Consider the following 23477-nt stretch of genomic DNA (forward strand, 5'->3'; position numbering starts at 1 on the left):
CTGTCACGCGCCGGACCCCTTGGCGCTTGTGGTCTGCTTGGCGACTCATCCGCCATTAAGATGTTCCACTACGCTCCTGTCCTTCCGGGAGCGTAGGTCTAGTCTTTCTGTCCTGTCTTTCTGCTTCCCCTTTATAGCTCCTCCCCACTTTCACACCGGTGCGTTGCAACCCTTTACTCGCGCTTCGCTCCTGGGTTACCATGCTAGTATTCTGTTCGCTTACTTCCTTGATTGTATACTTTACTTTCTCTCTCTCTTACCCTCGCCTTCTGCTCGCACTCTTTTTTTCCCTCACGCCGGAACGGATCTCTCTTCGTTCCGACAGTGGCTCCACCCACTTTGCCGGGTCTCATTCCGGTCCTCTCTGTCTTGTATTTTTCACTTCTTACCTTCCTTCCGGAACTCTCCCTCCTGCTTGACTTACTTCCTTGGGTGTTTGGTTTCTTCTTTTCTACTTCCGGACCGGCTTGCAGTGTTTACCGGTTAGCCATCTTGTGTTGCATACAGAACTGTCAGTGCCCACCGGTTACAGCGTCCTATCCTTCCTGCTCCTGCTCCAGTCTGCTCTTCTGACAACTTCATCGGTCTGCAGTTATCCCTGCCTCCGGACCGCCTTCAGTACCTTGGTTCCCTGCGCCTCCATTCTTTTGCGGATACCCCTTCCTATCCTGTTTGGTCTTACTGGATAACCATCTACATCTCCATCCGGTGTTACCTGAAGACATACCCTTCACCCAGTATATTCCCAGCACCTTTCCGGATTACACAAGAGGTTTTTTTCTGCCTATGGCTTTTTCCTCTCTTGGGCGCTCTCGGGAGGGGGTACTTTGCCTGCTATCACCAGAAAGGCGGCAGAGTGGCTTCAACTCGACGGAGGCGTCATCTCTACAAAAAGAAACATAAGGATTAAAAGAAAAAGGGAAAGAGGCCAGAGACTTCCGCAGAAGTCACAGGTGAGAAGGAGGGGGGACATTGCACTAAGTGACGAACCTGAAACTTGTGCTACAACCAACAAGTCTGACAATAACAGAGCAGACCAAAATACCAAAGTCATTCAGAGGCTTCAGAGGTTTCCAGCGAGGCAGGCCAGGCAACCGGACATGTCTACAAGCGTCCACAGGGGCAAACAGCCGTGCAATGTTCGTAAGGGATTTTTCTCCTACCCCTCTGTACCAACCTCAGAGGCCAAGAAACAACCAGGGCAGTGTCTGGGACTACAGCATCCTGGTTGGGGGCAGGCTAGCCCTCCACAGTCATCACTGGCATCAAAACTTCAAAGATCTGTGGATATTATCTGTAGTTTCTGTTTACGACTCTGTATTCACTGCAATCACCTTCCTCGCCTCCTCTTCTCCAAACAGACTTACCAGCACTACTGGCAGAGATCGCTTGCCTCCTCCAGAATGAGGTGGTAGGGCAAGTACCTCCCTTGCATAGGCGGCAGGGATCAGGTTTTATTCCAGGATCTTGGCCATAAATAAAAAGAACCAGCCTGGAATAAGCGTAGTGTCGGGCCTATCTTTCCTCAACCTTTTTCTACCCTTAGAAAGGTTCAAGATGGTGACGTCGGTGCACATTGCAGAGGCCCTCTGCTAGGGAGAGTTGATGTGCTTCCTGGACCTGAAAGACGCCTACCTACTGTGAGGAGTGAAGAGTAAGAGTCGGACACACGGGCATTATTTTGGTTTCTATAGACCTTTATTTGTTAAACAAAAAAAGACAGGGGGTTGGGTGATGTGCTATCTTTCCCTGACTCTGAGGGATTTCCCTGCCTCAACAAAACTAAGGTTACTGTCAGAATCTCCAAAGTAAAAGAAGTCCTCCATCCTATGTCCAAAACACTAACCTGACCTTCACACGCTAAGCCTAATATAATGGGAAATGGGCAGTCTCTTTAGCTGCCACCTGCAGCTATTTTGTATCAGTTCAAAGTAAAGCTCAAAAAGGTGCAAAATAAATGAATCAACGTTCCATCTACTTCAAAGAAGCTTTCTCCTTCTGATTCTTATCAGGTTCTCAGTTCAATTCAATTCATACAGTTCACCATTAGTTTCCACTCTTCTCCTGGTGTACTTTCCTGCCAGGACTGTGTACCAATTGCATACAAAAGAACTTCAAGACCTTCAGGGGTTTTACCCTTCCCCTGGATTACATTTACAATGTTATCTACTTTTAAATGCGTATGGGTCTTCCCTTTATTTCCCTTCATACACAGTTTATCGTTTCCTTCTACTTGGCTCCTGGTATACTCTCTGTAATGCTTCCATTCACAGTTCACTTTCTCTTGGGCTCCTGGTATACTCTCCTGCCAAGACTCTAATACTTCCATTCACAATTCACTTTCACTTGGGTTCCTAGTAGACTCTCCTGCCAGGACTCTGTAATACTTCACTTCACAGTTCACTTCCCTTTGGGCTTCTGGTATACTCTCCTGCCAGGACTTTGTAACATTTCAGTTCACTATTAACCTCAACTTTGGTTATGATATGGCATTTATAACTTGCCTGTACACAAGTGTTTCTAGGTGCCACAACACAAGGGAGGGAAGACCTAGGGAGGACGAGACAAGTACTGATTCTACTTGGCCTTGTGTCATTCGGATAATGCAAGTGTGACAATAGAAGTGCAAGGGGAAGGAGAGGGTGAAGTGTGAGGGAGAGGAAAAGGGGGAAGTGCGATTAGGGTAGCGTGGCTCTGAGTAAGTGCAGCCAGGGAAGCGCGGCTCTAGCTAAGTGCAGGAGGCAGTGGGGGTGTAGGGGTTAGTTACAACCCCTAAGTGCACAGTAAGCCAGGAGGCAGTGCAAGGAAGACTGGTCATGGTGGAGCCTGGTACCCAGTGAGACTCTGAGCGAATCAAGCAACCAATCGGCGCAACAGACAGGTAACGTAGCAAGGGAGTGAGAGAGAAAGCAGAGGAGGAAAGGAGGGTCTTGAGCTGCTGCCAGAACTTGAGGTGGTCCGGCTCAAGTCTGAGAGGGGCAGGGAGGTCGTTCCAGAGGGAGGCACCTGCAGAGGAGAGGGAGCTACCACATACTCTCTAGAAGCGTCTCACTCTGAGAGAGTTGGAGGTAGCTGAATGGAGAGCTCTAGAAGGAAGGTACTTCAGAAGAGAGAGTTGGATGTAGTGCAGGCCCCGGCCCCAGAAAGAATTATGGACATTGCAGAGCGTCTTGAACTTGGGGAGCCAGTGGAGAGATTTCAGGGCTGGAGAGATACAGTCCCTGGGCTTGAGGCCAAGGATAAGTCTTGCAGTCCTGTTCTGGATTAGTTGCAGGTTGTGAAAATTAGAGATAGGCAGATTGAGGAAGAGGCTGTTGCAGTTGTGCAGCCTGGGGAGAACCAGGGGTCTGGAGACGGTAAGCTTCTGGGGGAATGTGAGGAAAGGTAGATTACCTCTGAGGAGGTGGAACTGGAAGTGGGCCTTTTTGACAAGGTCTGTGATGTGATGTTCGGAGAGAAGGAGAGGGTGGCGCCAAGGTTTTTTGCCTCACAGGAAGGTGAGGGTAGAGGGCCCAAGGAGTGCAGCCAGAGAGTGAGAAGGAAAGCGGGAGCAGGGGTCCCAATGAGAAGGATCTCAGTCTTACTGGCATTAAGGCAAAGACCATTAAAGGCGCACCAACCCTGAATTGCAGATAGACCATAAGGAATGAGCAAGGGAGGAGAGGAGGCTAAGGGAAGCCTGAACGAGAACAGTGTCATCCGCATAACTCTGACAGAAGAGAAGGTGGAGATTAGAGGGGGTGGATAGACATTAAAGGGAGAGAGGATAGAGCCCTCGGGGATACCACATGTAGAGAGAGAGGTAGTGGGGAGAAAAGGACTCAAGTCGAACATGGGAGGGACGGTCCCGGAGGAAGGAGGTTAGGCATGCCAGAGCCTGATCCGTGATGCCCAGGTTTACACAGTGTGTTGATCAGGGTGGCGTGATTGACCGTGTTGAAAGCAGAGGGAAGGTCAAGGAGGATGAGGACAGAGGGAGAGCTGGAGTCGAGGTTATAGAGCAGATCTTCAAAGGTGTTCAGGAGAGCAGTTTCCATGCAGTGTGGAGGGTAAGCTGGTAGATGGCCAGCTGTTCCAGGAGTGTGCCCAGGAAAGGAGTGATAGAAATTGGGCAATAGTTTGCCGGACTTGTATCATCGTCAGAAGGCTTTTTTAGGAGGGGGTGCACAAGGGAGTGCTTAAGGAGAGAGGGGAAAGATCCAGTGGCAAAAAAGCGATTGCAGAAATCGGCCAAGGCTGGAGCAAGGGTTGCAATGTGGTCCTTGATGGTTCTGGAGAAGCAGGGGAACACCTGTTTGGACAACACTTTCATAGATTGGACGTGTCTAGAGACATTGGCAGGTGTTGTCAGAGCGAAGGAGGAAAAGGTAAGAGGAGAGGGAGAGGCGGCCAAAGGGGGCCCGTGAGAGGAAGAGGAAAGTGGGGACAGGATATCCTGGTTTTTAGTAGTGAAATGAGAGGCCAGAGCCGTGCAGAGGGGCTGGGAGGGGACAGGAGAGGTGGAGACTGCAGTAGGATTGTTCAGCTCATTGCAGATTTTAAATCGTTTGGCGGTGTTGTTAGAGGCCGCAGAGACGCGGGCTTGGATATGGACCCTCTTCTTGGAGAGGACAGAGGTCTATATTGCCTTTGGAGCAGGTGGCAGGCCAGTTTGTCAGAGGATGCGCACAAAGCCCTCCACTTCTCTCAGCCACCCTGCACTTCAGAGCGGTAAGGTCGGAGTCGTACCAAAAGTTGCACTTGGAGGTAGGCTTCAAACATATTCTCATGACAGGGGCAGGGATGTCCAGAGTGTTTGAGGTAGAAAGATGCAGGTTAGAGAGGACTGAGTCAGAGTGCAAGTCAGCCGCAGGAGTAGGAGAAGCAAAGAAAGAAGAGGCAAAGGCGTCCAGTGACACTTGCTTCATGGGCCACATGACTGAAAAGGAAGGTGACAGTGCTGGGGTAGGCTTTGATTGAGGGGCAAGAAGTTTCAGGTGAGAGGAGAGCAGAAAGTGGTCAGTCCAAGAGAGTGGAGCGGTTAGAGGCTTAGAGGGGGATGTCTGAGGAGAGGATAACGTCCAAGGTGTGTCCTGCAGTGTGTGTCGGGCCAGAGAGTAGAATGGAAAGGGAGAGAGTCACATAGGTTGCGGAAAAGCCCAGAGGAGGGATTAGAAGCATACAGGTGGATGTTGAGGTCTCAGAGGAGGTGAAAGTGGGAGGTCGAGGCAAGGAGGGAAGAAGAGAGGTCAGCCCATTATGAGAGGAAGAGGGTGACCTGACCAGGTGGCCCATAGGTGCTGGGCACAGTCATAAAGGCCAGAAGAGAGAGCCTGCAGAGTAGGCATTCAAAGGAGGAGTAGGCCTGCGTAGGAATGACAGAAGCAGGGACCCATTCCCGGAAAGATGAGGGCTACTCTACCTCCGGGTCGGTTATTTCTGAGCATAGAGAGGATCTTGTAGCCCAGCGGGGAGGAGAGTGTCAACTCCACAGCCTGAGTCGGGTAGCTTCTGCCCTTGCCTGACCACATGAGGGGAGGTTTTTCCCACGGAACCATTGATAACTATCAGATTCCACACAATGTTTTTGACATTCACAGTGGGGATACACTTTCAGGTCAAAGTCCTACCATTTGGGCTAAATTCATCTTGTGTTTTCAAGAAGATCATGAATGTAGTCACTGCAGCACTCCAGACAGAGGGTCGCCACCTCTATCCCTCCCTGGATGAGTGGCTGGTCGTGCCCAGCTCTCCAGATGCGGCTCAGGACATGATGCAGAATCTCAGACATGCACTTCAATTTGTGGTTCTCAATCAACCCAAAAAAGTCGGATCTGAGCCCTTTCCAGTCATTAATATTTCTGGGAATAGGATGGGACACGCTGAGACTGATTTTTCCTACAAAGGAAAGCGTCGACATTCAGAGGGCGGTCAGTCACTTCCTCAACAGGCAGACTACATCAGTCTGGTGGTACAAGCTTGTATTAGGGCTCATGGCAGCATGTATCCTTCAGTTCATTATGCCAGACTCAGACAGGATCTCCATAGCACAGGAGTTGAGTCACGATCTGTTGTGGTGGATCATGGAGGTGAACTTGATGAGATGGGCTCTGTCAGTCAACCTGAACCCTTAGTAATGATCAAGACAGACTTGTCTCTAAAGGGCTGGGGAGACAACCTGGGCAGCTTCCCAGTCCAGATTATGGTCACCCAAAGACAGAGTGCAACACATACTTCCTAGAACTATGTGTGATAGGGCTGACACTCAGCCTTCCTACCACTCATAAGGTGCAGGACAAACCTGATTAGAACAGACAGACAGCTCCACGCCCATGTTCTACATAAACTAGCCGGGAGGGATGAGGCCTCCTCCCCTCTCCATCTTGCTATGCAGATTTGGGACTGGGCTCTGTCCCAGGACTTTCATCTGTCAGGGGTACACCTCCTGGACAAAAACAACTCAGAAGCAGGCGGGCTGAGAACGCTAGGTATAGGAAATTGAGAATGGGCAATAAGTCCAGAAGCCCTGTTCATGCTGTTCAAATCCTGGGGTTACCCGAATGTGAATGTCTTTGCCACGAAGGAGAACTCGAAATGCCATCACTGTGCTTCATGAATGGTGTTCGGCAGTCAATCTCTGGGGGACGTGTTCCACGTCTCATGGAACTGTAGTGTTATGAGTTTCGGCCCAACTCCCTCTGATTCAGAAAGTAATCTGCAAATTCAGGAGCTCAACAGATTGCATTATGATACTGGTGGTTCTGGAGTGGCCATCCCGGGTGTGGTACTCTGATCTGATTTGCCTCTCCAGTCAGGGTCCTGTTCCTCTGGGGACATCAGAGACTCGCCGGCTGGCACAGCGAGCAGGAATAGGGTTACACCCAGGCCTGGTTTCAGTAGCCCTAGTGGCCTGGTTCCTGAGGAGTTACCCATGCGATATCTGGGACTATCGGATCAGTACCTGAAGCAAGAAGGGATTAGACAAGTGTCCACTATAAGAGTAAGTGGACACGTTTTTGCTTCTGGGCAGAAAACCACAACATGGAACGGACACGTGCTCCCTAGCTCAGGTGCTGACTTTCTAAGCATGCTTGACACAGTCGGGCATTCAAATAGAGGTCTGGAGCACATATTTGGCAGCCATAGGAGTTTATAGGAATTTCTAATCCTATAGTTGACATTCAAAGGGTTTGTCAAAGTTATACCCTCCCCCATAAAACAGCCTCATCTGGTATGGGACCTTAATGTGGTCCTCGTGGCTTTCATTAATATACCTTTCAAACCTATGGCTTTGACAGATATAAAGTGGATGACAATAGAAATTGCATTATTAGTGGGATTAACATCAGCTCACAGGGTCAAATACAGGCACTGGCAGTCACAGAGCCCTGTACAGTATTTCACAAAGAAACAGTACTTCTCCGAACTCATTAAAAATTCTTGCTTAAGATAATTTCATATAAATGAGGAAATGATTGTGCCAACGCTCTTTGCTAATCCTCAATCGGATGCAGATAAGGCACTACACTGTTTGAATTTAAGGACGCTGAAGTTCTGTCTCAGCAGGACTAAGCCATTCCGTAAATCGGACCCTTTATTGGTTACTTTTGGGGAAACTTCCCAGGTACTCGGGCATCGATAGCGAGTTGTATGGTGTCCACTATTGCAGAATCATACAGACTACAAAAGAAGCCTTGCCCTGCTTATCTTCACATTCACGTGGTCAGAGAAAAGGCTTATGGCGTGGCTTTTCAGTCCCGTGGGCCATTATAAGCATAGCAGCTTCCCCTCTGGCATTTTGCAAACATTATTGCTTAGACATGAGTCCCAGTTCAAACACAGCCTTCGGGCAGGCAATTTTGAGGAATCTATTTGCTCAAAAAAAGATGGCTTTTCCTCCTCCGATTGGGCTAAATCTGTTGTAGTCGCTGATACAATGTGGAGGAAAGGGGACGGGATGTAGGAGTAAGAAAGTTACTTACTGTAGTGACTGATGTACTCCTAGTCCATAGTCCCCGTTCCTCCAAACAACCCGCCATCCTCCCTCTACTAATAGTAGTTTATGCTGAGGCCTCACGACCAATGTGAAAAAGGGGGATTGAGTTGAGGCACCGGATGGCGGGGCTAGCTGAGCGTGATTTCTCCCAAAGCCGTGCCTCTGAGGGGAAGTGTGCATTTTATGAGCAAAAAGGTTCTCGTGCCATCCCTATGCAGAGTCGACCCCATACAGTATTGAGGAAAGGGCACTATGGATTAGGAGTACATTAGTCACTACAGTGAGTAACTTTTTCTGAATAAGTGATGAGGCATGAATGGAATTGAACATGGGGCTAGGCATCAGGCATGTGGTAAATAATTGCATGCGTGTTTACCTCAATGCATGTAGCATTGGAATGTTGCTTGTAGAACCTGCACAATGCATATAGCAGAAACTATACAAGTTACAAAGCTGGATAAGTAAGCCGTGTTTCTTGCCCACCTTCTGTAGGTAAGCAATGTATGTTGCTAATATTCCACTTAAAACGGGCAAGGTTTTTTTAGAGGAGGGCAATTATATGTACCTTAAATGGAGGTCTCAGCACTTGAGCACTCAGTATGTAACTAAGAACCCAGGATGAATTAATTTCTTATGAAAATTGTTTAAAATGTTCTGATTTATGTGTATGCATTTGTTTTTACACTGCATCATCTTCATATGGACGGCAAGAAGCAGATGTGTGCCTGATTATTCATTACACATTCCCTTTTAATCGAGTAACAGCAAGCTGCATATGCTGGTCGTTGAATGGTAAAGGCCATAACTACAGTGAATTGTGGTGTTTTTCCCCTTTGCACTTTCCTTCTATTCCTGCATCTTCAGAACCCATGTGTTTGCCCTTACCGTGTCAGTAAATTTCATAACCCAGGTGATGCACCAGCCACTTGATAACAGGTGAAAGGTCCTCTTGCCGACCAGATGAACTTGTATTATTACAGCTGCTTTTTTGCCTGTTCCCATGTTCAAGGCAACAACACTAACAGACCTCATGATGCCAGCGGGCCGTTTCCCCGGGAAATTGCTGAAAAGGAAAGGCGTGGGGTGGCGGGTCCTTTTGACTTATTTCTCTTGCTGCCTTTGATGATTTGCATGCTCTGTTCTTCTCTCTATCCAAATATCTTGCATGACCGCTAACGTTTCACCTTTATTAACCCTGTTTCTGCTGCCGCTCCAGAGGGAAGGCTGGAGAGGAAGAGGAAAAGAGGTCTGTCTCTGCATTTGACTGTTTAACTTAGTTATTGAGTTGGGGCCCTTTAGGGCAAAAATGTCCATTGTAGCACATTTAACGACATTCGACTCTCTGCAGCAAAATCCTTTCCTCATTTAAAAGATGTTGAAATCCCTTTGCAGTTCTAAAGCTCGAGGTCTAATGAATGTCAAGTGACTGGCTATTGCTTCCATTGTTTAGGCCGATTACTTAAGAAGCAATCCGAGGGCAAGGCATTGCTTTTACAATTTAATGCAAATCCCAGTGTCTATCGTTTACTATTTACCCCACTGGACTTAGTCGGCCCCAATTGAGAGCTACACAACTGTGAATAAGCTAGGTTATCTGAACCAACCAGTGAATTAATTATGCTCTTCACTTGAGTTTATTTTTTTTATAACTCCTTTTGTTTCCAGTAATAAACCACCCTCACCACACATTGGATATAGCTTCAATGCACCAGTGATAGGTAGCCATGATACATGCCTAGTTACATTCATGGTCCAGAGAGACCCCATTTACTTTCCCCACCCCTGTCGGGTCTCCCCACCGCCTGTATGCCCTATGAATGAGTCCAACGCTCTGTACAGCTTACACTGCAATTCCCCATGCAGACCATATTTTCCAGAATTTGTGCGGGCATCCCTGGGATCTATAAATTTGCTCTTCATGTGCCATAGTGTTATCCATATCCAGCACCTAACGAGTCACTTTGGGAGCTTCTTTTGCCCTCCATGACATGGCTATGTTCCACTTTGCCACTATCGGGGCATTGGCCCCAAAGAGCTTTTCATAGTGAGGGACTTCGGTCTCTCCCCAGATTCCCAACAGGAGCAGCTTCGGGTTGGGCAATATTGGACGAGAAGCAACCTCTGAGATTCTCTGCAAAACACTGGTCCAGAAACTTTGTAGTTAAACACTGCCAGATCATATGATAGAATGATCCAACCCCTATATAGCATCACAGGCAGTAGGGGTCCACTGATCTGCCCCATTTGAAAAGTAATTCCCTAGTGCAATAGCACCACACACCGTGGGTAATGATAACCAGTGATAAGATGGCTGAGGGTTCGTAGTGCTATATAAATGCAAATTATTAGAATATACCAGATATAGTAGTTTTATATGTATTAGCTGGTAGCAAGCTGGGATGGCCATTTCTCTTGGAGCCATCAGGGCCTCCTGACACTCTTATGCTCCAAGGGCCCTATATCGGTGTCCCATCTCTTTCGGATGTGCACCAGCGGGTGCGTAATGTAACTAGTGAGCACTTGATAAAGGGTAGAAATCGCCTTCCTGGAGAGAAGGTGTGTGTGTGGCGTGTGTGTGGTATTAGCCTCTATCGGCATCCAGTCTGGGAATTCGTAACTCACCTGAAATGGTGCCCACAGGCATATAGTTATAGAAGTCTGGTCCGGCCAAATGGAATGTCTGCTGCAACTCCAGGAATGGCCATATCGGGCCGGCATCTAATACATCTTCCCATGCCAGCGTTTCCCAAAGGGCAGCTACTTTAGTTCTGGTATGTCTGTTACGCCACAGTGGTGCCATCTTAGTCACCACCCCGCTCCATCCAACCGCTTTTGTGGATCCTCTATATAAATCTACCACTTGCTGTGAAAAGCGAGGCATCTGCTTCCTCTCATTCTCCCATATAGCACCTGTAGCAGGTCCCCGCCGCCCAGTCCGTCAAGTTCTACCCTGATATGTGGGCAAGTCGGGTCTCCTTTTAGCCATCTGCTCGCTACTGCCAGCAGGGGAGCCCAATAATATTTCCTGAGAACCGGGAGCCCAACCCCCCTATCCCATACAATTTTCAAAGTGTACCTTCGATTTGCTGAAACTTCCTCTCTGGGACCCCAACTGAAATATTCTGGAGCACATAGAGGAACCTGGGTAATGACATCATCTTGGCTGCTCTCCCCATTAATGAGATCGGCAACCTTAACCAAAAGTTGGTATCCGTGATAAGGAGGTTGGTTATGGGCGTCGGGTTTCGTTCTATGGATTCCACCCAGAGGCGTTGCTAGGGGGGGGCTGATTGGGCTAAAACCCCGGGTCTTTTGGTTGTAGCCCCGGATAGAAGCTCAGGGACTACAACCGAAAGGCTATAGCTAGCCCCGAATCCAGACAGTCCCGAAATGAGCTTAGCCCTGATATTTTCTAGACCTAGAAACACCCCTGATTCCACTGGTGATCGACAGATTTGCACACCCAAGTATTGGCATGATTCTATTGCTACTCGAAACAGACAGTTGTCAGGAGTCGCTTGAGAGCCCCCCCTGAGCTGGAAACCAAATGGATTTGGTTCGCTTAACCTGCAAGCCACTGTACAGTCCATAGATTTGCAAGATTTCCACGATTCTGGTCACTGAGAGCTGAGGATCCCCCAAATACAGCAGCAAATCGTCCGTATACAATGACACCCGTTCCTCGTGCCCTGATGGCCACCTAAAGCCCTCCATGAGGGCGACCTCCCTAAGTCATATCCCTAATGGCTCCATAGCCAGCACGAACAGTGCTGTGGAGAGGGGACAGCCCTGTCTCGTGCCCCTCGTTAAAGTAAAGGGTTGAGACTGTTGGCCATTGACCCGGACCCTCGCCTCTGGATCCTCATACAGTGGTTTAACCCACGGTAGGAACTATGGCCCAAATCCTATCCTTTACATCACTACCCAAATAAATTCCCAATAGACAGAGTTGTGCACCCACGATTGTATCTGCCCTATGCAGAGTCACCTGGAGCCTTCTGGTGGTCATCCTGTGATGCAAGAACCCGTTGTTTATCCTAATGGATCAGGGTTGGTAGGAGATCATCCAGTCTTGCGGCCACATACCTTGGACTCCATATTAATGAGCTATATTGGGCGATACAACGTGCATTCATTCTAGGGATAATAATCACTGTTGCTTGGCTGAGGTCCGGGGGCAGTTGACCAATCTTTCCACTCTCTGGAAATATTGACACCATGGGGTCTGTGACCTCCTCTGTGAGTCTTTTCCAGTACTCAGCTGGGAATCTGTTTGGCCCTCGCACCTTACCTGTTTGCAGCGAAGTGACCGTCGTCATTATCTCTTCTCAGGACATGGCTGTCCCCAAGGTTTCAACCTGGTGCTCTGTCAAGTGCAGTAGGGTGATCTCCTTTAGCAAATCATCATCAGGTGACCTCTGGGTGTCCCGGCGTGACCACATAGAGCTTCTGATAGTAATCTGCAAACACATCGCAGATCTCACCCGAGACCTTCATTTGGGCTCTCTGCCGTAAACACACTATGAACATGGCTAGACAGCTGGACCCGCTTTTCCAGCCATACCAGCAGCTTCCCTACTTTATCCCCAAATTCATATACCCTTGACTTGAAGCCATATGGGCCTGTCTACCCGTGTCTGCGGCCAGGGTGCGGTAGGAGTCCCTCATCAGTCGGAGGCGCTGTTGGTTATTCAGGGAATGAACCGCCATTAATCTTTGTTCCAAGGTCGACAATTCCACTTCAGTGACCACCATCTATGCAAGTCTGTTCTTTTCCCGGGCTGCCAAGTCGCGATTGCCTGCCCTCTCAGCACTACTTTATATCCTTCCCATATGGTTGTGACACTACCCACCGAAGGGGTGTTCACAGAAAATGACTGCACTGTCCCTTAAATGGTCTACTATCTCTGGAAATACTGGATAATACGCATTTAGCCTCCATGAGAAGTCACCACTTCTCTGACCCTCTCCCATAAACATAAATACTGGAGAGTGATCCAAGATGCCCCTTGGTAGGATTTCTACTTTATTCACTCTGCAGGCGATTGGGCCAGTGACAGAAAAATAAGCTAGTCTCGAGAGTGAGAGGTGTGCCCCAGAATGAAACAAATAACCTTTCTCTCCGAGATGTAGCATACGCCATGCGTCCACTAAGCCACTGTGAAATCACTAAGCTTCGTGTCGCTCCTCATGTCGTCCTTTGGAATCAGGTAGCGATCTTACCACTTATCCATCATGTCATTAAAATCGCCCCCTACCACTCAATGATCTACCTGATGCTGTACAAATAATTCCTGAAGCTCACTTAGCAGTTCTGTTTGTAAGAGTGTTGGGGCATATACACAGAGCAGACCCAGCATCACCTCCCCAAGGGCACCCTTCACCAGTATATATCTACCTCCTGTGTCACAGAGGACACCGTAAACTGTACTTGCCTCCTCACCATTATCATAACTCCTATGGAGCCTCTCAAGAAGCCTGCATGCATAGCATTCTTGGTCCTGCAAAAGAAATGAACAGCAGACGCCATCAAATGAGTATCCTGGAGAAAGACAAAAGCAGGTTTGTGCCGGTTTAAAACTTGCATACCCATCCCTTGCTTTATCTTTTGAACACAAGCCATTGACATTCCAGGACATACAGTTTACCTTAAAGCCCAAACCCGCCATCATTCAGCTTGTGACAGAGATCCCTGCACGTGGCCCCAACCACCACCAGTCGCAGGTCTGTAAGATATATCGTCTTAACCATCTCTTGGCGAGGTACCCGCCCTCCTGTGTAAACCCATGCATGTGGCCCTTCCCCTACCATTAGTCCCGGACTCACAAAGATGATCAAGATAATAATCACTTTTTTTGGAGACACAACCCCGAGGACCCCCCCATTACCCTATACAACTCTTGAACTAGGTGTATCCGTCGTCCGACCAATAACTTTCACCACTGCAGTCTCAAACTAGGGTTCGCTACCATCCCCCAAGCCTGCCCGCTACCCGCCTCTAGACCACACTCTAACTCGCCCCTGCCCATGTCGAAGGGCCTCCATCTCACTGTACACCGCTCTGCCCAGGTGTCAGCCGTGCCCTACATCAGGAATCAGTATCTTTCCGTTGCGCACGCCACCATCCGTGGCAGCATCCTCGAACCGTCTATATTCTGTCAGTCAACATTATAGTTTTCCAGCCTCCGACTGACTCCAGTTGCAATGTCAGTGTCCTGTCCAGTTGCACCAGAACTTTGTCATTTCTCTCCCTTCTCGGGACTCCTGGGCACCGGCCTCGGCCATCATTCCCACTGGACCCATATCCCCCTTCTCTTTGTATGCCGAGTTCACTGTGGCGGGCCCTCAGAGTGTCTATCCAGTCTCGCACCTCCTCAGGGGTAGAAAAATGAAGGATCTGTTCTTAGTCAAGAGCTTTACCTGAGGTTCAGATACATTTCATTGTGACCGCTTCATAGGACTTCTTTTGTCTCTACTTCTTGAGTGAAGTCAGGGGATATCGGGAGTCTGGCGTGCTCCTGCCTTCTTATTCTTGCCACCTAAGAAGCAGTCCATGTTGAAAATAGACTGTAGCTATGGTTAACCTTTGTTGTTCATGCTGGGGAAGAGGAGGGTGGGGGGGGCACCGGGATCTGGTTTACTGTTTGACGGTGATTCCACGGTGCGGCTTCCACCCCAGTGCCTCCCCTCTCACTCGGTGTGTCAGGAGTGCAGAGCAGTTTAGTAAAGCCGTTCTAGCCAAGTAGGGCAACCCTGTTGGTCTAGGGTGACCTCACATCGACTGGCGTGGTCCCCAGTTCAAGGCCAGACTGGCCGCGTAGACACCAACAGCAGTGTCCAGAGGGAGGGTACCTAAGATAGAGGTCCACTCTGACTGTGTGGAGCCTCAAATTAGGATCCACTGCTTATATGGCAAAACTGCCCTTCTTTCCTCGCTGCTGTTGTCGGTGAGGGCCATGGTCAGGACAGCCACACCCCGCATAGAGATACTGTCTGCTCTGGGGAAACAAATGGGGCCGGCAGTCCGTCAGATCCGGCAGAGTCACATAGATGTTGCTGCCCCTTTATTCCATCTGGGCACTGGCGAGCGGACCCTCCTCAGCATGGGTAGGGTGGGGGGGGGACGTGGATCCCCCCCGTTCACACTAGGGCTTCGTTGCACATTATACCAGTACGGGCTGTGCCGGGCTTCAGGCAAACCTGACACTCGCTCTGCTCCTGGCTTCCGTGGCACCCTCAGTGCCGATCCAGGCTTTGGATGGCTTACATTGAAGGCGTCCCTGCTCCAAATACAAGATGGTACCTTCAATGTCCACTCTCCTGGCAAAGCCGTGCATACTCTTCAGTTTCCACTGACGGTCCGGTCTGCACACTGTCCGCAGCTCCCGCTGCTCTCGATATCAGCAGTGTCTCGGGGCAAGAAAGGGAGGGATAAAACAGGAGCAGAGGTCTGAGTTACTGCGTCTTTTTCATGCGGCTCCTGGCCATGGCCTCTTCACTTGAGTTTTTGATTTCTGTCCAGAAATATTTGATAAGTGTGTGATTACTTGCTTGCAAACCAGGTTGTCTGTGGTCCAAATCTGTTCATGTCGCTGACTGTGCTCTTAGGGTTTGTATTTGTTTGAATTGTAAAATTGACATTCTGTAGCCACAAGACAATGTTTTATAGATGTTTCCACCAATGAAATTTGTCTGAATTTCGTTTTGTGGATTATTTTGTTTGGCTCCTTTTAGAAGGTGTAGTCCTCTTTGCCAAAAATACACTTCCTGGGTATGATGCCCTGGGTTTGAAGAATCACTTCTGCACTTCACAGCACATTTCACATTGTAATACTTTACCCACTTTCAGTAGGCAATGGTTTTCTTTTGAGCAGGCAGGGTTTCGATCTCCAAATGCAAAAGATTTCGAAGACAGAACTGTATGAAACCTGTAACATGGCTCTTGTTTTGCTCCGCCATGAAGAACATTAATGTTTTGGGCTCCGCTTGGAAAGCCTAGTTCAAGGGCTGCCAAAAGTATTTTTGTTTCCCTTGCGAGTGTAGCTTTGAACATAAGTGTAATGCAAAAATATTGAAGGGTGTGTGGGGGTAAGCATTTAGAAGCTTCTTTGCGCCAACATGAATCTCAGCAAGATCCACACGAACAATTGCTGGTACGCATACTGTCCTCTTATAGAACATGACCGTTTCTATGCAGTGGGATGACCAGTGTAGGTATAAAATGTAGCATAAGGGCAGTGCTCAAAAAGGAGAAGAAACATGACTTGGGATTGCAGCTGTGTCCATGGATCCTGATTACACAGGAACACAAATCTGTAACAGCAAATTGTGCTAAGTGTAATGCATGATAAAGCTAGACAAGGAGCCAAGTAGGAACACCATTCAAGAGGCCAAAAGGGCAAACGCAGGCAATCCCAAAGCTTCAGGCAAGCAAACAAAACCACACACTTCTCCTACTAAACAATCGGAAGCTTAGAATGGTGAGGCAAAGAAGGAAAGGAAGTACAATGGAACTAGTACTGGAGAACTGAATACTCTGAGTAAGCTAAAAGTAAGAGTTTGCAGTACATCAGTCCATTAGGGTACACATTCGGATTGTGTTTGTGTCAGGTATACGATGCACAGCACAATAGTGCTGTTTCGTGAATCAAGATGATGCTATCTGATGTAAAACAAGAAAACACTGAACAGCCTAGCAAACAAGAAATCCTAATTTAGAAAAGCTCCAACTAGAAACCATGCGATTCATTCATACTAGGGATGCATCAACTACCAATTCTGCACTAAATCAAACCAAGCCTTCTAAACCTTGCCAATGACCACATGACCCACTTGTGGTCGAGGCTAGCAACTGCGGTCTCTAGGTTTCTACTTAATCCATCTTTACACAGCAGGATGGGAGAGGATGATGTTAGCGAGGTATTGTGGGGAATGCTAGCTTTATAGTAAAAATGGATAATGCTTTCCACAATCCTAAAATGGGATCAGATTGAAAGACATCTTAAATTGTGCCCCAAAGATTTCTGTTTTCCAACACTTTCCAATACGGCACAAGCAAAGCTGAACACAAGAATGTCCCCAAGACATGCCCCCTAGTGATGGTAACGAGAGTGGCCAAATAGCACAGGTTCAAGTTTTGGTGTGCTTTGCGTTTTATTGCCAGATTTATACCAGTTCAAATTTCTGATGAATTGGTAAACTGCCCGTTTATTTAGTTGCTGCTTGCTCGAATCATTGGTCTGGATATTTGAGAATTTTCTCACTTACAATTCGAGATCTGCAAACTAATGATATGAACAGCAAAATCACATAATAATGTAACTAGAGAAGATGGTCAATGTGAAAGTGTTGAAACGTGAACCAAAAAGTAATTTTCACTTGGTTGGAATTCGCTATGGCAGTTTCCATCCCATTGTAAACACTTTACCAGCATAGCCATCTTTTCTGCCTGCAATGCAATACCCTTTTAAATTGGCACGATTGTAGTGGGGCAGACATGAAGAATGTCCTTGTTTGTCCTCTCTCCTTTAGTGGGAGCTACATGCTTGACTCTGTATATTGAGTGCATTGAGGTAACGTTCACAACTTGACCAAGCCTACCAATGCTCAAGGGCATGGATTGTACCTGGCACCACAAACCAAATGCACCAATAAGTATTTTTATTAATATTTCATTTTCGAGTAGAATCATAGCATGAACACATGATACACGCAGGCTACAAACACTGCACAATGTTATGTTGTGTTATGTTACTGATACTTCTTAAGTGCAAGGTCACCGAAGGCATCTTGGCGCTCGAGAGGCAAGGCAGTCGTCAAGAGCAGAACAACTAGTCTAGGGAAGCAAAAGCTTATTGGAAAAGAAAAGTCTTGACCGCATTCCTAAAAGCCAGATGGTTGGAACGTTTTTTTTATTAACGGAGGAAGTTCGTTCCACAGTCTAGCACCAGCTATAGAAAATGCCCTGCCTCCAATTCTCATGCGAGAGTATGAAGGTACGGTAAGCAGGTTAGCAGAGACTGAGCATAGCTGATGGCTGGGAGCATATCGGGAGAATTTAATTTGCAAAAACTCAGCGCCTTGTTCATGTATAGTGCGATGCACTATACATAATGCCTTAAAACTGATGCGCTGATGAACAGGGAGCCAGTGTAATGAACGTAGTACCGGAGTAATGTGTGCTCCATATGGAGTACCAATGGCTACCCAGGCCGCCATATTCTGGAGGCGTTGTAAGCGCTGAATGAGGCCTATGGGCTGGGCCAAATATAGTGAGTTACGATAGTCCAGCCGTGATAATATTAGGGCTGCTACTACTGGAGGGCGAGAGGAGCAGGAATCGGGGGGAGAGCTCTCTTTAAAACTTTCATCTGGAAGTGTCCTGCTTGACAGACTGCAGCCACTTCATTGGCCATGGACAAAGAAGCCGATAGAATGACCCCTAGGGTTTTCACCTTACTCACAGGAGTGGGAAGGACACCCAGGGAAGCAGGCCAGAAAGAAGAGACCCAGAGTGAGGGATCAGGGGGGCACCCAACCACCAACACCTCCGTCTTGTCTCCGTTCAGCTTGAGCCAATTGATGTTCATCCAAGCACAATGTGTTTGTCTGCTTCGATCAACACTTGATGTAGGAGTGTTTGTTGCTAGGCAAACCATCATGAATCCGTCACTGCAGTACAAGAGGCTTATTTAAAAAATATCTTGTCTGGGTGGTCCGCTCTGTCACCTTTCTCTCCCTTTTCAGTCAGGAAAACTTTATTTGAATAAAAGAAATTATATTTCAGTTATTTAAAAAAAAAATCAATAAATTCCAATATAACAATAAAATAGAATAAAATATTAACAGGTTGTGTAACTAACAACGGTTAAACCCGTTTAAATATTGTGTTAGAATAAACAGATCAGTTCATAAAATTGATCAAGTCGTTCCACAGTTTCAATGCAACATAGTTAATTGTGTCCAAACTACCAGTGGGGAATTGGCCAATAATTAATAGTTTTATGCTGGTATGAGTAGTCTAAAGACCATTTGATTTTTATGGTTTTCTATCTTATGTTGGAATCAATTGGGCAGAGGAATAAAAGTGTGAAATGTCCTCCTGAGCACCATAACAAAAAGGACCACTTGGCTAATTTATAGGCACAACATTGCTTGTAGACCACCTACCCGTTACAGCACTCAATGGTAGAAGGATACATCATGCCCTAGTGATCATTTTTGCGTCAATGTTTGGACCACAAAAGATATTCTGAAATAGTGTTAGGATTTACAGTCAACATTCAATTTATATTCTTCAAAATGGTTAAAACCATTGGTGCTGGGAATATTGGTTATATTGGAAATACAGTCAGAGCTGTTAACCAGAACAAGACGTTGAATAATAAATGAAAACCAAGGAATTTGCACAAAATGTTCCTTGAAAGAAATACCATGCTTTGAGTTGTTGAAACAGAGTAGCTCCATCGTTAGCCCAGATTCTAAACCAGAGTTTTGCAGTTTCCAGTTTTAAATCCTTTTCTAGATCGACTATGCATAGTTCGCAAAGAAAAGAAAGTGTGGGAGTGGAATTCAGCAAGCTAAGTAATGATTTTAAGAAAACTATTTTCTTTGATTTGCAAGCTAGACGCACCTGAAATGGCCGACAGACCTGCCCCATATTTGGCCATCGATTTTGCTTGAACAGAAGACACTTCTAACATCCGATTGATGGCTGGCATTTGAATAATCATCGGGTAAAACGTGATAGGGCAGCCAAAACTTCAACCATTTTCGTTTTTTGGTTCGCTATGTGGGGTCCCTTTTTTCTTTTTGCCCTTCACTCTGTTGGGGATTCTGTAAGGTCAGCTGACTCTGGAGGACTGGTGACCTGAATGGGGCAGTTTTCTTTCCCCACAGTGACATTGTTCTCTGTAAAAAAAAAAAAAAGACCACGCTAACATTTTGATAGACCAGTAGCAGTGTGGTAGTGCTCAGTGTATTAGACTGACTTGTGAATCATTGTTCCATGGTCTTCTCATCAATGATCTGCTTTCACTGCCCTTACTTGCTCAGTTATCTTCCACATAATTACTTGCTCTTTTTCACCCCTTCCACACTTACCATAAGCCCAGAGCTTTTCTGGTACCTAAAATGGAATTGCATCATTTTCAAAAATATTGGCTTTCGTGTTTAGTTGTGCTAGATCTCCCCATCGAAGCCTCCATCTACTTTATGATAATGTTTTGGTCACATCTCAAACTCTAAAAAAAGGAAGTGATATCCGAGACGTAAGGTGAAGTCTCTGGGTGTCTATAACACCACAACAAAGATGCAAAGTAAAAATCCACGTTTTCTTTCTATTTTCCAACAAGTTAATATCAAGTCGAATCATGCCTTTCATCCCCCAACCTTACCTTACTCCTTTGTGCGCACACACGTCACTTTATTTTTTAGTTGTTAATGACGGTTCCCAAACTAGGAAAACAGCAACATGTTTACCATAGTTAAGTGACCTTGAGGCCTTGGTTCAAAAGTTGCTTCATTATTTTATTTCAGATGTCAAAGTATTTCACAGCGTGCACCCACCAGTAGCTGACACCTCCTGTAGCAGTCTACCTTAACTGCCAGCAACTAGCAGGGTGCATATAAATCGATGCATGCACCGTTTCCCAGTAAATTACTGCACACGTACAGAATAAAAAGAAAATTAGAGGAAAATGTACATCAGGACAGTACTCACAAATTGACCAACACGTTGGGAAGTTGTTTTTTTTCTTCTCAATATAGTGACTTTGCTGATTATTTCTTCGATCCACAATTTATGCAGTTTTCACATCAGATATATTAAGAGAAGCTCTGCAAAGAGCATAAATGCTGATTGAAGTTTTGAACATTGAGTAATACTTTTTATGGCTATCCATTCTGTATAATTGGTCTAGTTGAAAATGTGATTCTTTGAACAATTGGAATGTATTAACTCAGACTTGTCATGTGCTTTCTAGCGATAAAAAGAGGAGGCTGTTGATTGGGAAAATATGTTGCTCTGTTGTAGACATTGTGTTCTGCTTTAACCCGTTGGCCTCACTCGTAAAACAAATAGTCAAAGAAATCAAGCCTTTAAGGTTAAAAATAAATTAAAAAAAGAGGGACAAATACTGTAGGAGATTTCATGTGGCCCTTTAAAAGTTTTCCTTAGATTTTCCTAATATGGCAGTGAGGGACCAAACAAAAATAGGAATTTGTCAACCATGCTTTTACCCACACAAGTAATGATCATTGGCTATTTTTCTTGATTTCTTTTACATAACCGATAGTTGTGGTTGACACGTAAGCTGTTTTTTCCTTTGACTGTTCGCCTCCTACACCAGTGTTTTGCAGACTCTAGTTCACCTGTTTCATGATCCCAAGTAGTCATTATTGCACAGGCTTTTACCTGCTTTTACACGGCATACAAAGATGTGACATCCTGCTTCGCGTTGTTCTAGAAATGTAGGGAGCCTCTAGGTATAGCAGGATTTCATGTTTAGTTGGGATTGGAAGAATACAGGGAGAAGTTGTGCCGAAGACAAACTGTGCTTCATTGTTCTGTTGATATGTTGGCAGGGAGAAGTGGTGCCACATGACGCAAGAGGAACGTGATGACAGCCTGCGGTTTAATGAGAACATTACATTCGGGCAGCTCGGGTAAGTCAACCTTTAAAACGTGTGCCTTCTGACAGTAGACCTATTAGTGCCAGCTGGTAGATTACGGTGCTGCATGCTGCATTGAACAAGACCGATGATTCTCTGTATGGAATTGCTCACTTTGATTAGGATGACCGGTGCAGAGTGCATTTGCCTACGAGGACATCATTTTGCCAACCAGTGGCTGTCACGCTGCACTTGCCCAGAGTAATGAGCAAAGACATTAAATACAATTTTACAGGATGGAACAAGGTCATATTTGCAATGAGTAACATCACAAAAAGGTAATATAATTAGTTGCTGGTTATTCATCCGTCAGTACATCAAAAGTGTCTCTAAACTGCAATTACAGAGGGCAAAGGCTAATGTCCTCTTAGCTTGAATTCAGCTTTGTATAAGAGAGAGGCAGATTTAGACGAGTGCTTCGGCAGAGAGGATGAACACTGGGCAGAACGAGTGCATCTGAAGTCCAATATAATTTACTGGTGAGAAAAGAATGGAGTAAATGGCAGATAGCGATCCTACTATGATCCCCTCCTTCACACTTGGGAATATCACCTCATGGCAACATATACAGAGGTTTAGGCAGTCCACTATAACATGTCTGAGTTAATTGGAGAAATTGATGTACTCTGACACATAGCATCTTCTCCTTTACTTCACTTATGTCCTGAAGCCTGCAGCCCTTCTTATAACCTACATTGATAACAGAAAATTCAAAACTAGAATGGGATTAAATACTCAAACCTGACAGGGGACAACCGGAGGTCTCTGGAACCCATTTGGCACCAACATTGGCTATAGAAAAATAAAGCTGTCCCATCATGCCAGGTCTGGGGCATGTTTGAAGAAATTAGAGTGATATGTGGGACAGCATCAAACATACACATATACATTAGGTATTAGTAACTATACAATATTAAATTGGATCAATGTACACACACAACTCAAGTACTGAGGATACATGTGAGGTCAGGAAAGAGACGTGCCTTCATACGGCCTGATATCAGTGTTACAGCTATTTGTTCCTTGAAATAACTTTCCAGCCTGATATTTTTTCTATGAAATGCATGTTAATTTGTATACAGATGAAATGTCAAAGGTAAGTGGGTTGAAGTGAACTTGTGTTTTGTTTTTCTCCACGGATGGATGTCTCAGAACTTTAGAAAATAACAAAAAAAGTCTGGTTGTTACCTAAAACCTAAAATCTTCTCCTTGTCAGTGTTTTTGATAGCTCATGTCATCAGCAGTATTCTAAAAAACAAGGGGGGGGGGGTCCTGGGAGTCCTTCTGCCGGACATTAGTCCCAGTTACGAGAGACTTACTGTTAGGCAGAGTTTGTATGCAGTACCCTTTGGGACCACTACACACAACTATGACTACAGGTGTAAGCAAAACCGACCTTTGGTATAAGTCTGTACTACACAGTTTTTGGTAGCGGAGCTGAGCAGTCAGGCTTATCTCAAGAGGGAATGTGAACTGTAAGGATGTTACACAGAGGTCTACAATCACAAGTATTCAAATAAACTCTTATACTCAAGGTTTCTTGGTTAAACACTTATTAATTTATTGAACAGTCAGTTATAAAACATTCACTAGAAGGAGGCAATCTATATCACACAAAATATACTTCAGTACTTAACACTGTACGCTTCTGAGGCATTTAAACTACTTTAAAGGAGGAGCAAAATGGCATTCAGAGTACTTTGATGTAGGAGCAAAAAGGCATAGGATAACGAAAATAAGATACAGTTACTCTTTAGACAGTGCAAATAGTTTGAGTTCACCAGAGGAGCTGATTCAATGCAATACGTTAGGCCAAAGTCAATGGGCTAAA

General features: G+C 46.1%; 1 protein-coding gene across 2 annotated transcripts in view; it reads left to right on the plus strand.

The window, feature by feature from the left end:
* Nucleotides 1-23477, plus strand: part of KIAA0513 (KIAA0513 ortholog) — a 1246509-nt gene that overhangs the window by 1150327 nt on the left and 72705 nt on the right. The window contains exons 9-10 of one of the 2 annotated variants that reach the window (XM_069636197.1): nt 9192-9221; nt 21560-21640. In XM_069636197.1, the coding sequence (XP_069492298.1) occupies nt 9192-9221; nt 21560-21640 (111 nt within the window). The remainder of the gene's footprint in view (nt 1-9191; nt 9222-21559; nt 21641-23477) is intronic. The other variant, XM_069636198.1, reaches the window with a different exon arrangement.

The sequence above is a fragment of the Ambystoma mexicanum genome, chromosome 1q (genome assembly GCF_040938575.1).
Source record: "Ambystoma mexicanum isolate Mex_15411 chromosome 1q, UKY_AmexF1_1, whole genome shotgun sequence".
Taxonomy (NCBI): Eukaryota; Metazoa; Chordata; class Amphibia; order Caudata; family Ambystomatidae; genus Ambystoma; species Ambystoma mexicanum.